At 36.0% G+C, this 16320-nt stretch overlaps 1 protein-coding gene across 21 annotated transcripts in view; it reads left to right on the top strand.

Moving 5' to 3' along the window:
* The window catches only part of LOC135075302 (perilipin-4-like), a 38515-nt gene that overhangs the window by 5868 nt on the left and 16327 nt on the right, over positions 1–16320 (top strand). For 12 of the 21 annotated variants that reach the window (XM_063969698.1, XM_063969700.1, XM_063969699.1 and 9 more), the window contains exon 1: positions 9577–9797. The exons of 1 other annotated variant lie outside the window; for it this stretch is intronic. In XM_063969698.1, the coding sequence (XP_063825768.1) occupies positions 9770–9797 (28 nt within the window). In that variant the 5' untranslated portion in view covers positions 9577–9769. Of the gene's footprint in view, positions 1–9574; positions 9798–16320 lie in introns of those variants that run through there. 8 more of the 21 variants (XM_063969703.1, XM_063969711.1, XM_063969705.1 and 5 more) reach the window with 3 other exon arrangements.

Genomic DNA, 16320 nt, shown 5'->3' with positions numbered 1-16320 from the left:
TGCCTATGCATTATGGCAAAAGAACTAGCTTGTCGTAATTTGGTGTACCTACTTATCGATGTTACTCTTCCGTTTCATTTACCTACACGGAAAGGTAATAGTTAATATTTTAACGATCAAATTCTTAAAACATCATAAATTGTATTCAAAAGAAATTATTTATTAAAGGCAAAACATCAAGTCCCGACGGGCGCGCGCGTTACACTCGACTGATATAATACCCGCCGGCGGGGCGCTTCGCTGTAGGTAATTATCGGATGTACCGCGCGGAGTGAGCCAGGCCTGGTATTATGTAGACCTGTCACAAGTTCGAAACTCTTGAGTTGAGTGTAGATTCATTTGAGTTTCGTTTCAGAATAAAGTTTTGGGCCGGCATGCATTATGAAAGGACTCCTGGAGGATAGGTTCTACCCTCAAAATGGACGGATAGATCTTAGTTTGAATTTAAACAATAAAAGTTTGAAGAAGATGCTTCACTTTGCAATTGCATCCAGTTTAAGCTTTTACTTTACGGGTGATATCATCAAGCATACACATTATGAAGTCATGGTAGGCAAGTTGTCATTCACACATCATGAGCAACTTGTTTATTTATTTATTCTTCTCTCCTCTTACCACTGCCCCCGCTGCTAAACTATTGATTTTCAAATGTGTCTGGTAAGATTCACATCGAAGTATATTATATTGTTTTAAATACACATGAGTATACTATTTGAGCCATTATGCGATCGATCACAATGTCACGGTCACCTCGCGATGACGTCGCACTGTCTTACCTACGAAACTATTTTTCATTGTCTAGACCCCAGATAACTATGTTTACTAAACAGCTGTATCAAAGTTCAAACAAAGCAAATGCTTAATAGTGACTTCAGTTAGGTACACTGTTGCATAAACCTGTACAGTGGGAGGTAAATCACTTCTTCTTCTTTGGCCCATTCCCATTTTATTTGGGGTCGGTTCTCCGCGTCCGTGGGAGGTAAATCACTATTAATTTATTTAACCATAGTGTAAATGGCCTAAACCAAAACGGTGCTAGTAAATTTAGGCTTGTAGAGAAGTGTTTATCAAATCGATTATGCCGTTGGTTCAGACCTGACAGACTGCCAGGATACGTTTTTGTATGTGACAGATCAGACAACTGTAACAGACAAAATTTAATTAGCAAAGTGAACACCATATTTTATTGTTTTATTGTGTTGTCCGTATGACTGCTATGAGGTCATGCGCGTATTATGGACTATTAAAATTATCTATAGCGTAGGTATAGACAAAAACACATCAAGCTTAACACTGTCGCATCTAATGAAGTTGTATTAGAAGCTATTTTGCAATATAAAATGTAAAACTGATGTGCTATTGACTGTACTACCGGAAGACATCGCGGCAATGAGTGGATTGACTTCAGAGCTTGAGAATTTAATAGGACCGTGTGTTGAATAACGATTGGCTTATAACGGGTTCAGCGTTCCATATTCGTGAGTGTACTAGAACTAGAACATTAAAAATAGGTTCTTATGATGAAAAATTAAAATTGGCACTAAGTTTAATAATTAAATTAATTTCATTGGACGATACAATTTAACGAAACACGTAGGTCGTGGCTCAAATGAACTGTTTGTTTCTAGAAAATTGAATATACCTACCTAATTAATGACTAACGGAGAGTAAATTAGGTGGGGGACAGTTTCTGTTTGAGGAGGCATTACACACGTCTATAATAATATGTACTAACTACTAGGTAGGTAGTTACTTAGGGATGTACAGTACTTTGTGTTAAATAATGTTAATTTTGTGATGCGTAGTCGAGTTTTACTACTTCTGTGGAATTTCAAGAATCAGGAAGTGTTCAACGAATAAATTTGGAATACACGCAAAATCAATATTTTAGCGGTAAAGTGCGCAATAAACACTGACTAATCAGAGGCCAAGTGCTAAAATGTAAATTTCCTCGTTACACAATGATTGGAGGCTGGTCACATTCATACTTGGCGTTTGCGCCAAGACTATTTAATTTCATTTTACCTACATTTATGTTGATATTCAACATAGGTACTAATAGTCAACCAGCTTGGTGTGTAAAAATTAAATTAAACTTTATCTTATTTTTAGATAACTATGATACATACATATGAGCAGCATGCAATTGTAGTAGAGTAGGCATATAAATTAGACAAAATATTTTATAAGGAATGTAACAATAGCAAATTACGCCTTCTGCCTACATCGCATGCCAGCCGAGTGCATGCCACTAATGCTAGAAATCATTCACAGTTATGACTAATTAAATTTACTATTCATGATTGAATATTGATGCAATCATTCCTATAAATCTGGCATATTGCCATTCATACAACTAAGCCTACATAGTTTTGCTTCTGTTGCAGTGTGCAAAGCTAAAAGCTAAAGCTCTTTTTTTAAGGAATTACTTATTGTAAAATATGTAATTCCCAAGAAAAAAATCGATTCGATAAATAAGTTTTCAGAAGTTTCCTTTCTAAGTAGCTTAGAACTAGAAGTTTAGACCGGAATAAGCTCATTTGCTACTTAACCCCTCAAAAGCTGACTCGAAATAATTAATTTAGTTAATTGACTAGCAGTTTTTACTTAACTCCAGTAAATAATTACCCGTCCTATAAATTACAAACTTAATTGACAGTCTGTCAGTTGTTACTTTATTCTATTAAATAATTACCCGCCCTATACGTTTACTGACACATTTTTCATCACAAAACTGTGTCAGCATGAAGTTGTTTGCAGTGGTAAAGTGCATCAGAATGCAATTAGCTGACGTCACCCCATCGTGCAAACATTCTGAGTAACATGGCGAGCGTGACCTAGCTTGGGTGTAGTCTTACTTTATAATTCTTCTACGTTTACCTACTTCCTGGTTGCCCTGTAATAAAATGTGGCCAATAGCCTCCCCAAGTCGTCTGTCCAGCTTGGGGAGTTAGGCCAAATCCCCATTTGCCTCGGTAAATTGAAGTGGGTGGTTCCATCAGTAACGACTATGATCTGATGATGATGCCCTTACTTTTGGGCACTCTTTGTCTTTTTTAGTTACTTTTTCTGTTTAAAAGTGTTTATAGTGTACAATGTGTTTTTGTGCCAAATAAGTAGAAAAAATAATGATGATAACCTAGTATTTCTGTGATATTGTGGACTAAAGGATTCATGAGATTACTAGATGAACCGCGAAGCCCGCGATATTTGTAGGCAAACTAAACAGTTTATGGTGATTGATGATGTAATTAATTGCGTTTTGTTTACGTGATTTAAAGTTATTTTAAGTAACGCCTGCGTGATACATTTAATCTGAACAGCTAAGAAGACTGAATACATTATATAGAGGGCAAATGAGCAATACAAAAGGCACTAGGGTCCAGACAGAGCCCACGCACTCACCGGCACAAAACATGAGAGTCACCACATTATTTTCAATTTGACTTTGCACGATGAGTCAACCAACCTTTGACAATAAGTTATCAATATTAATTTATTAAAAACTTAGACTTTGCCCTTACGAACGTTGGTGTTGACGATGATTTTACTATTTTGACGTCTACAACTTCATTAATTTTACTTATTTAGGTATTTACGTATGTTTACTAGAATCATTACATCATATGATTTTCCCTTACGTCTATTATTGCTATTTTCGTCTCAGGAAAAGTGATAAAAATAACTAATAAATAAATGTAGAGCTATCAACAACGACAACAAGATGTGCGTAATAACATGCATGGTGGACCCTAAGTACCTAGGTACGTAACTTAAATGAGGATTCGTATATTTAACTTGTTTAATTACAAACTTGAAGTAACGTTAATATTAATATTATTTTGATTAATTAATCAAAATTAAACGTGAAGGAAAATCAGAAAAAAGTTGCTCCAAAGAAATGATAATCCGGATTATTTTATTATTTTCCCGAGACAGAATAAAAACGACTTTTAACTAATTAAAAAAGCTATAAAATTGACAAGTTTCATAAAAACCCGTTCACAAGTTTTTGTGTGAAAACACAAACTTGCAAATATTCGCGAAACAAAAAATAAAGATGTCAGACTAGAACAAACGCAATACGGTTTTTAATTTTTGCTCTCTTCGTATTATGTATAACAGATTATGTAGGTAGAGAATTAATGGTTTTACTTAATTATTTTTTTGGTTCTATCAACATCTAATACTGTTCAGTCAAAGCTCGAATCTTCCATTGTTGTCTTGTGACCGATACCTACCCGGGCCGCGTTTGTTCCCGCACCGGTTTCTCGACGTCGGCCAGCTGGGATGGCGATAAAATATCGTTGCGGGCGTAGGCGACCGGTGCACGAGCACCGAGCTAAGGTCACGGGCAAGTCACGTAGGGCTGACTAGATATAAACTTTATGTCAAACTACAGGCTTATCAAGCATTCTTTAATCACGGACCCACATCATGTTCAGGCCCATATGAAACATCTTAGCATGTTGCCAACGATCCGAAATTTTTTTCGACGAGTTTTTACTTGTTGACATTTTTTGCCCGTGTGAAATTCAGTTTGTCACAGATCGTTTTAAATTGTAGCCTAATGATATTCTGACAGACAATATCTAATGTAAAGTTTCATCAAAATCCGTTCAGCAGTTTTAGCGTGAAAGACTCATAAACTTTCACATTTACTCATACTATTAGTTGGATGGCTTAGATAGTATTGGATACCTACGTTGTATCAATGACTACAGCAGATAACATAATCACTGTGCGAAGTTATAAACTGACATCCTTAGCCATAAGATTTAATTAAACAAAAGGAAATGATTCACATAGAGAATAGAAGCGTGATAATTGGCGTCGGAATGCGGCTTTGTCACTGAACTTGCGGCGTCTAAGGTATTTACGTCCGTTTGATCTCTAAGAGCATTAACTTCGACCTACATTCATTAAACCGTTAATCTTCTGTTATTACTAAACTACTCAAAGCAAACCCTAGTTGTTTCTATACGACAGATGTAGAGTGTTGCGCGACGTGACTGCGGCGTGACGAGTTCATGGAAAGCGTCGATTGACAAAATTAGTAGGATGATGGGATCGTAGTTCGCAACGCCCGCGAAATATATTCACGTCGGCTAAATTTTGAATTTCGTTATCATTTTGTTAAACATTCAACAGCACATGATCAGACTATACATTTTAAAGAAGGTATAACTTGTCGTCTGTGGCAAACCGAACCTCTTTGCCTTTTATACTTTTTTTATTTTATTTTTTTTAAGAATAAATCTGTTTTTTTGATAGCTGTCTTGTAAGCAACGTCTCGAAATTAAACGCGAATAACTTACTTGGATATTTTCTTATATTTTTCACTCCTTTACCTCTGATCCCTCACTGTCCTCAACATCGTCTTTACATTTTGGAAGACTAAAATTGAGACTGAGGAAAGTAAAAAGAAATTTGAATTAAGTGATCGGCGAGCGGCTCTATGTAATGACAATGTAACATAGAATGATACTTCGACCGCAATTGTAAACAGTGTTATGTTTATTGTGGTCTATTGTGGACTTGTGGTTAAGTTGAATAGGCAGAAAGCACTTTCTAGCAAAGATATTCGATTCCACCCCTATACTCAATAAGTTTCATCACCCAAAAAAGGTCCTACTTAGTTTTCCTTTCGCAATGAAAAATGCTCAGTCCGATATTTATTTTTTACGGAATAAGTCTTCAGGTAACCTCTAACATTTAAGTCTTGTCTCTATCGATACAAAATCCTAATACCACGATTGAGTTACCCAACTTATTATTATGTTCGCCGCTTTCTCCCAACTTCCCACGTAAAATCAAGCTACTTAAAACTCTGTGTTGCCAACTTTGTTGCTTAGAACGGGTGCTGCCACGTGTAGGTGTATTACCTATTTTCCTGGATTTGTATCAAAAATCAATGTAGCGAAATATTTATAGAATAGAGCAGACATTGTTTTCTTGGCTTTAACATTACACATAGGTATTGTCTTCTCTATAAAATAATTAATAGGTAAAAAGATAATACCAAATGCTCTGCAAAAAATGAAATGTGAAAATAATAGAGAATATCCGTTTCATATCAGTGAACTCAAATCCGTTTGACTGATAACATTGGTTACCATAAATAATATGTGACCCAAATTACTAACGGTCCAAAGTTTCTGTCATAATCATAATCCTTTGTTTGTTTCGAAATTTCTATCAAATCAACACTGATGACAAATCATCTGTATCAAATATAGAGTCTTCTAGGCCCCACGAGAATATTAAAAACTCCCTCCGTAGCAAGCCCCACCACGCCATATCGGATGAAAGTGCCTGAAAACATAACTTAACTCTGTTACGACTTACTTAGATTTTACTAATTTAATTCCTATTACAACTATTACCTAAAAATCTACATATGTTACCTGTTTCTAGGACTGATTAAATAAACTGATTTAGTGGTAAGATCTTATACCACCAAAACTTGTAGAGCAAAATGTTCACTCCATTCTCAGACTAAGAATAATAATGTTGACACATGGGACTTTTCTATCGGGGACACTATTTATAGTTCGACTATATTGTTATTTATCCTGTGGAAATATTTCAGAATTTCAGCAAGTGAAACAAAATCTATCAGAACAGAATCTATACTAATATTATAAATGCGAAAGTAACTCTGTCTGTCTCGCTTTCACGCCTAAACCACTGAACCCATTTTGATGAAATTTGGCATAGAGATAGTTTGAGTCCCGGGAAAGGACATAGGATAGTTTTTATCCCGGTTTTTGAAAAAAGGCCGAGCGCGATTAAAGTTTTTCTGTGACAGACAAAATTACACGCGGGCGCGGTCGAAGCCGCGGGCGGAAATCTAGGTAGTTTAATATAATTATGAAATGAATCAATCCAAGAAGTCAAATATTTTCGTGGCATGTCATCTCGTAGTATCTTTTCATCCATACCACCGCCCAATCCATCCATCTTTTCTCACGTCGTCCTTCCTCAAAGTCACCAGATAAGTCTTAAATAGCCACGACCCAAGGTTGCCTCCGTTAACCGTCACGTTATGGTTTACTGCGAACATTAACAGACTAGTTATCTTGTCAGACCGAGTTCTCACGGTAAAGACACAATGTGTTTGATAAATACCTAATTACTCGATAATTCTGATTATAACAAGTGAGTAAATAAGCAAGAAAACTTTGTACGTAAATAAATATGTATTTGTAACAAAATTGGTTCAAATTATTTAGATAAAGATAGGTTTTGTAAAGAAAACAGCAAGTTATGTAGAAGAGATATTACATTTCTCAAAAGCAAATAAATCATTAATTTTATCATTTACGCTTGGTATGTTCGAAAAATGATACTAAGTTTTTTAAATATTTTGGCTGGGTACCTATTAAATTGTTAGTTTTGTTGATTAAAAAACCATTAAGACTATCTCTAGCTCGACTAATCTTAATTTAATATTAATCCTTAATTTCTTGCGCAGCCAAACATATTTGATAAAAGACACTCGTAGTATACCGAGTGAGTCATAGCGTGTAATATTTGAAACTATCATTACACAATAGCGTGGAGAGGTCAGTAGGGTGGAGCATAAACAAATGATAGCGGAATGCCGCGTCTGTCTGCGCCGGCGCATTGTTTACCGCGGCACCATGATCACTAGCATAGGGCTACTAGCATTGTAATTTACTATCAGATACAATTAATTATTGATAGGTAACACCCAAAGTAGCCAATATGTTCGCAACGCGTCTTTGTTACAATTGAATAAGGTTGTGTTGTCTACTTTTTGGTCACTTTGAGTGTCACGAACTGTTTGACGCTGACTGTACTACTACGAGAAGTCATTAGTTCCGGCTGAGTAGATGTCTTTTGTCGTACAATTTATTCAAGACTCTACAGAAGCTTTAATTGAACATAAAACGGTAAGTATCACTTAATAGAGATCTCTGGGAATTGGGATGAGATCATGATGAGACCCTTTACAAGAGCTAGGCTTTATCCAATTCTTAGAATTTAGTTGTACTTAACTCCTACTTACCTACTTCGACGAATCTGTAACGCAAATTCGCTTTTATTTCCCTTGTGGCGGAATATAGCCATTGGCGTATCTAGGCTTCTTTTTCAGGGGGGGCCGTGCCACCTCGGCCCCCCACAATATGTATACGCGCATGATAATAGCATAGAAACAATATTAAATAGGTGAAATTTAAACAGACTCCTGTTTTAGGACGAGTGGGGTGGGGCCGGGTACAACTAAAGTACATATATTCATAACAACGAGTGAAGGTGCATTCAATTGTATCTGGCTGTAACACGAAACTGGTTCATTAAACTATGCTTTAAAGTATCAAAACATTGAGGTGCAAAACTGTGAACCCTAACCACACCGCGGCATCTCGCACCGCGATGACATCACCAAGGTCGGCCGGTCCGAAACCGCGCACGCACCGCGCTGCGTCACACATCTCGTTCTAACGTATCCGATATCCGATCAAGCGAGGAAGACAGAGAAACCGAATCGTTTCTGCGTAGCAATTACGCTCCGAAAATAAAGTCAAGAATGCTGGGGCATTAATAACCGAAGGGCGAAGCAAGTGCCTCCATTCAGGAAATATGGGCTACGAATTGAAATGTACAACGCGGTCGGCAGCTACTCTATTGTTATAGTAGGAAAATCTGTAGAAAAACAAAGAAAAACGAAGCTTTGTTAAGAAAAACAGGCAAGAGTTGAATGATTCAAAGAATCTATTTAAAACGGTGACGCAGTGATGGTGATAGTTGAGAAGATTGCACAAAAATATGTTATGTTCAGAAGTTATTTTCAGAGACTTCAGGCAATTAGTCATCATCACACTGCGCTTGGATGTACATTATAATTACCAAAAATTTATAAATAGACTGCTACCGAAATGTTTTGCAATTTACCTTTTAAGGGAAGATAAACATAAATGTAGAGTCTCTTCTATACCCTAATTCTCAACGGCTTCACGGATATCCACGTAACTACCAACGCAATTACAATTTAAACTAGATTAGCAGATAATTGCATTAAGGAAGTCAACAATGTGTCTATCAAAATAAATACGGCGTGATTTCACGCAGCGTGCTTATGTCATCGGGCCCGCATCGCCTCAATTGGCTGGCATTGCCTGTCGTGCCTACACAAGCCTGCTAAACGTTCTGATTGCCACTTCCAGTGGATTACATCAGCTCATTTTAGGATTTGTGTTATTCATCAGTCATTGATCTCTTCTTTGGTCTGATCCCTTACCCTTCCTTATTTTTGTTAGTTTTGTAAGTCAACGTGAAATTTTGAACTTCGTCAGCTTATAAACGCATGATATATACTCAGTGGGTGATTATAATCTGACGGAATTCTCAATTTTAGGGTATTTCTGGTTTCACCATTTTATCCCATTTTGCTTGGCGTGATATCACGTGCACTTAAGTTGACTTTCATCCTGGTATCACGCGCGTGAAAGTTGTTTTCCGACGTGATATCACGCGCGTCCGAGTTGTCTATCAGTCGTAAAATTTCTGGAACTTATAAAGCACATCGTAAACAAATCGAGTAGTTAGTATCATAAGGTTACCTGAGCAAAACAGAGCACAGTTTAGCACGTATGATCTAACAGCTTACAACAGTGAACAATACTAACTAATTTACGGGAATGTGATATAAGACCGTGATAAAATATTTTTCAGGCAGTTTTTAACTGTGCTTGTGATAGCTAAGTTTGTTTCTTTATTGTGCTGTGAACCATTAGTTATTATGTCAAACATCGCTGATAATATCTCGGGTAATTACGGCTTGATTACTTACTTTTCTTTGTTTGCTTTAATTCCATAATGGGTAATAGGAAGCGTTTGATGTTATCAATTATACTGTCCGAGTAAGTATCTAGAGTACGAGTTTTTAGACTTTCCGTTCAAATGAGAACTGTGCTGCATTTATTTATGACGAAATTATGAGAAGGGTGGTGAAAAACATGTTAAAGATTTTTAAATACACTCGCGAGCAAAAGTACGGAAAATTTGAACTAAGTATTAATTATGTGTAGTTTTTTGTTTAATTTTAACATTAAAATTGTTCTCTACATTCATAACCAGTATTTTTCCATATTCACAAATGAATTAAAGTGCAATGTCGCCTTCCCCAGTGTGCTATAGCCGCATTAGGTCATAGAGGCAATACCAAGTATTGCCGCAGACCGATCGATGTCTGGACTTGACCAGAACCAGTCTGCTAGCTGCTGATCTATTAATGAAACTGTAAAGTTAAGGGCTTGTTCCCAACAGATATATGCATATCCCGTTTTTTGCTTGAACTGTTTTTTGTAAGATCCCGCTTAGTGATAGGTATTCGTTCACACGTTTTCATTGACCAGCAAAATTGGAATTTGTAATTTTTTTTTGACACGCGTGTGTCCACATGACAGTCCAGTTTGCGAGATTCTGCATTACTGGATCCAGTATAACTGTGATCCAGTGTAACTGTGGGACTGAGAACGAGCCTTGAGACAACATTGACCTTGACCTTGAGACAACCTGGCTGTTCGACTACCTCAGTCAATCAGCTGATAAGGCACTAACCCGATACCTTTCTGCGCAGTTGGTCATTTTGGGAGACTTCAATGCACTCAGGAATGGCTCTTTCCATACCAGGTGACCGACCACACTGGGAGGATTTCACGTAGGATGAGCTTTTTGTTTGTTTACTAATTACAGATGCGTATTAGGTTCGTTACGTAATACAAAGACGTAATAAGAAAAATAAAAGTGTATTTGTTCGGCTTGTTATTTACATTCGAATAAGATATCTTAGTGCATATTTAGAACGTTTGTGTGACCTTTATCGATTCCAACTCCACCTTTCCTCGCCCTCTGTCGCCGCGAGACGCAGCTCTCAAGATGCCCCTGCCTGATTTTGGAGGGCATTTGTTTTTCTAAGTAGAATAAAACCACAGATTTTTCTCAAGATCGGCCTTTTGTCTTTCTCAGGCTCTTTATAGCACGGAATATATTAAGTTCAGGTTCATAATATTTTCGAATTTTTTATGAGACTTTCGGAGCTTTGGGTCAAATTACTTTTTTGGACCATATCGCCTAAATTGATAAATCTTTTAGAAAATAAAAATACTCACTTTCTTTGCGCAAAGACAAGTTGCTACCCAGCAAAAAAATTCTCAGCTTCTTTGTCTCGCGATTACGGTTTAATTTTCCGAGTTAATTTAAATGTCTTTCATTGTTGTCTAGTTTGTTTCAACCTTATGACCAGCTTGACAAAGGCCTCCCAAAGTCAAGTTACTATCTCCCTAATAACTGCAAGCTGACTAATTCTTTTATAATAGTGGTTTTCACAAAGTTTCCATCATATCTGCAGGTATGTTTAGTGGATCGATGCCACCCGGGCGGTGCCAGACGCCCGGGCGTCGGTAACTGCGTTACGCGAATTGAGTTAGCTGGAAAAGCTATAGCAGCGGGTCTGTAGGTCACGGGTGGGACGCTAGGTCAGGGGTTCCCAAAGGGTGCGCAAAAATTTCATATTTATACTTACTTATGTAATATTATAAAGCTAAACCCCATTATTAATAAAAAGTTACACCTAGGATGAACACTGGATTAAAATGACATTTCCATACTAAATGACAACTTAAGCCAGAGATCAACTAGGGTGTAACTTTTATTAATAAGGGGGAAAGAGTTTATTTTTATTTGGTTGAACGCGCTAATCTGAGGAACTACTGGTCCGATTTGAAAAAAATTGTGTTGGATAGCATAGAGATAGATGACAGATAGATTATTAAGGAAGGCTATATAAACATCTCCTTATAACTAATAGGAGTGGAGCAGTAAAGAAAAATGTTGCAAAAACGGGAAATATTATTCAAACTATTTTCACGCATATGAAGTCGCGGGCACAGCTAGTTGTAGATAATAATATGTAGATATTTTAATTTTTGTTCCTATCTACCTGACCTTAATACTATCAACTATCACTATAGGCGCCTATTTCTTTCGACTGTATCTCTTTCAAAGGGCAGGGCATCGTGAAAATACTTTTGTAACTGCGCCGCGGGATGAAAAAGATTGGGAACCCCTGTGCTAGGCACTAATTGAATGGTATAGGGCGGATTATTGCTTGCTGTAGTATTAAGTAAATGGTGGCTGAAAGGTTATTGATTGGTTGGTTATCTGTTGTGTTTTTCCATGGGCTTTGCCAAATAAAACCTTTTTTAGCAAAGATGTGGATAACATATTGGCTCTACCATTTGGCATAATTTATTCAATAAACAATTTTATTTTGTCACTTTTATGCACATTTGGAATTGTAAATATGGAAAAGTGTAGCTCAATCTGTTAAAAACTAATTAAAAAAAATAATAAATAAGTAGAAATTGAACTCGCATCGCAAGTAATTTTCGTCTTTGTCAATTAAAATTAATATAATAGAAGTGCGTATCTAGTTTTTATAGGCAAGCTTTAATTATACAGGGTGTCTCAAAAACAATGTCCATTGTTTTTGGGACACCCTGTATGTTTATAAACAAAGTTTCCAGATATCTTTAGCCACTGTAGGTATCATCAGATTATGTAAACCAAAATCTTAACATTCATATAACCGACTAACTCTACATTATAGCTCGTCAAAGCGTAATCGACATTTTACGGTCTCTACAATGTAGGGCGACTGGCAGTCGGGAGCGCTACATGTTTCTCTTATGTTTAATGGATTACATCATATTAAACGAGAGAGTTTCGCTTGTATTGGCAGTAAATATAAAATATTTTATGTTTATCGCTGAAATTGCTGAAATCTTACAGATTCATGAGTTCATATTTCTTTAATTACTGTAGGGTTTATTTGTTTTATTAATTTGTATTTTGATTATTTATTTATACGCTATTTGTGTACGATCGTGGAAGATTCTGGTGCCAGCATACTCGGAGCGAGCACATATTCCTTTTTTGACTTTACTATTCACAGTGCTAATTTTCGAAATTAAACCAGTAGCTACTAATCCTTATTGCATGAAAGTTACACAAGAAGTACTGAAAATAGACCTTCCTCAACACAAAGAGGCAATATCATAAGAATTTCATAATTGTTCTTTGTTTTCCTTCAGTCTGTAATTTTCCATAGCATTCGTTGTTTACTTGTCGCAGCGGACTTTGGATTGCTCTATTTATAGGTCAATGCTCAATGCTCGTTCTATTCGGGTTATTTCAAATAATTGTTAAGTACTTTGAAATGTGAGAAACTCGCTGTAATACACTGAAAAAAATGTTTGTTTACTGCTTACACAACAAAAGTTTTAACAAAAGTGACCACCGAACACTTTGGTTATGAGGAACAAAATGTTGTGTAAATTAAACAAATAATTCTGTGGTGAGCTAGACTTAGTTTGGTTATAGTTAACACTTTTTTTGTGTAAGCAGTAACCAAACATTTTTTTCAGTGATAATCTGCTCTCACTATTTCATTAACCTTCTGAACACGATCGCGTTACCTATGATTTTGAAGCTAATTGAATCAATCAGAAATGTACGTTGCTAAATGAATCACTGAATGAATTACAAATTACGAACAGATGACGTAATTTTAAGTAGGTATTACGTATGAACAACATGAATCTGCTGTAGGATATTTTGATCAGCACAATAATACTGCACTCGTCGCGACGGTGGCAAATACAATTACACGTTCATTTGGAGAGAAAAGTTTATACAATACAGCTTTGAAAATAAACTTTCAGCTATTATTTATTGTGTGAAACTTTCCTTTACGACTGATATAAAAGTTTACAGCGATGAAAATGCTGAACTTAAAAGCACGCTACGACACGTAGCAAGTGCTCGTAGCACTTTCATATTTCGTAGTTCTCGTAACGGTGACAAATTACTATACCCTACCCCTTTTTTCGAAACTTAACATTTGGGTTATTGGTTTCCAATCTTAAACTATCCATTTGTCTGATCCTATTGCTCCACAGACAATATTCCACTAAATCTCATCTGTACAGGGCGTTTATAAATACATCTTCTCTTGCAACATACACCCAAAATTGCGCAAGCGCTTCAGAAATATGAAAACGTTTAGCAATATCAAACATTAGCCAGATGCAAGGTACTTGTAGGGAACGGCCCCTCGAAGGGAGTGCCTTACTTACGTACCTCAAGACTACCTCGAGTGCTTCCTGAGTTATTTGGGTCACATCAATGCTAGGTTGCCAAACAACGAGCGTTGCTCTCGGGCAGGGTTGTCAACCTTTAATTTGATTTTAGAATGTAGGTCGCATGTGGCGGGCAGATGAGTGATAATGAGTTTATAATTGTCTATTCTTTAGGGGGGTTGTTGTTACTACTTTGCAGGTTTAGTGATTTCACAACTGATGAACTGACACAGAATTTCTTTACTCTAGATTTTTTCTTGAACCACTCTTTTTATGTACTGTATCTTATAAGATACCTTAAAAGTCTATATAGTGGCTGCACATGTAATAATTTTAAGATTTATTATTATGACAATATTGATTATTTTTACGTTCATCACACTAGACTAGGAATAAACTAATTTTGCTGTAATACACTCCTCTTTATTTATTTTTTTATTGAGGAAATAATAAAAATTACTAGTGATTACAAGCGCAATAAAAATCATATCATTCGTTTTCTATCCACAATAACCGTCAAGTGTAAGACAAACAAAAATAAATAAAAACAGTCAAACTGCTTTAGCAGCCCTACCCCCGGCCGGCTGACCGAGTGAGTGGTGGCTATTCCCGTGTCAAGTGGCCGAGATCGATGCCCGGAGGTGACACGCCACTCACGTGCTGAATGTAGAGTCATTTGTCTTTTATTTTTTCGGCACGATACTGACGTGTGAATGGCTATGATGACGATATAAGATAAAGAGCAAAGTACGGACACTATTCTACTTATGCCTAGGAAGCTTTTTTTTCTAATTTACTCATAAGTTTACTAGGTATTTAAGCCTACACAATGAAAACAATTAAATATTAATTTTATTTGCCCTGAAATAATACACCAATGGAGATAAAACTATGGATATTTTTAAGCTAGTATGAAAGTATGAATTGGATGCCTAATAAATACGCTTCTAGTAGTTGGGGAATTTTAGAGAGAGTTCAGTAGCAACGTTAAAAATCGCTAAGTTTATGTAGAGTTCAATTGCATGACTATTACATACTATATCACAATAGGCTAAAAACCATATCGTTTTGTACATACATATTGAATTGCAATCGCATGTACTACTAACTCTACATGACGCACATTGAATAACACACATACACAATATTCCTGTAAATAGACACAATAACTTAAATAGATTTTACTGGTCAATTTACTCACATAGACCCGTATTCTGGAACGATTACTCAATCCTGTGATTGGTTTAACTTCAATCTTTAGACTAATCAAAGGCTTGAAACTCTTAAAAGCTTAACTGATTATCGTTTTAGAATACTGGTCTACACAATATTTACCTTGCCCGACCTCGATCATTTTCTTTCGCATAGTGAACCTTACCACGTAGACGTAGATTGTAAATATTTACATACTCGCATGGTTTTGGAACGATTTAAATCTAAATGTGGTATTTATGTTTATTACACGCATTCCGGTAGACAAGAACCTTGGTGAGTTCAAGATTGTTTTTATAAATCTTTCTTGTTTGTGGTGTCTTTTTAGAGACTTGTTCACGGAAAACCATTTTATCGGTTTGAAAATTTCCATGTAGATTTTATTGAAATAGCAAGTAAATATTTTAAATTGCACGAAATATCTTTACGTTTCCATGGGACTAAAATAAAAACTAGTAACTAGTAAGTATGAGTTTTCAGGTTTCTTTGAAATCTTATTGTATGTCTACCGATCTACAGTGAAAAATACCTACGTTATGTATAATTATTTTGTGCAACATCTTGATAAATTCCCCTGTGTACAAACTAGTTAAAACCACTTGTATGTGACTTAACACCTGATAACTATGAAATAATAGTATTGCTAAAAGACACCTTGACCGCGATGAAAGTCACAAGAAATCAATATAAACAGTCACACGTTGCTGTCGCAGAGCCAAGTTCACGGCTAAATATTATATTTATATCGATTTTTCTATTAAATAGTGCGTCATTCGTATAACCTACCTTACGTGTAATTTATTGTATTTATCGTTCTATTCTATCTAGCACTTTTATTTTTATTCTAAAAAATAATTTCGAAATGTAATTTCAATTAATAAATGCGATTTTTTCATTTAATAAATCAACAATTAAGGATTACTGAAATCAATAATAC

The sequence above is a fragment of the Ostrinia nubilalis genome, chromosome 10 (genome assembly GCF_963855985.1).
Source record: "Ostrinia nubilalis chromosome 10, ilOstNubi1.1, whole genome shotgun sequence".
Lineage (NCBI taxonomy): Eukaryota > Metazoa > Arthropoda > Insecta > Lepidoptera > Crambidae > Ostrinia > Ostrinia nubilalis.
This window is presented reverse-complemented; position numbering and strand designations above follow the sequence as displayed.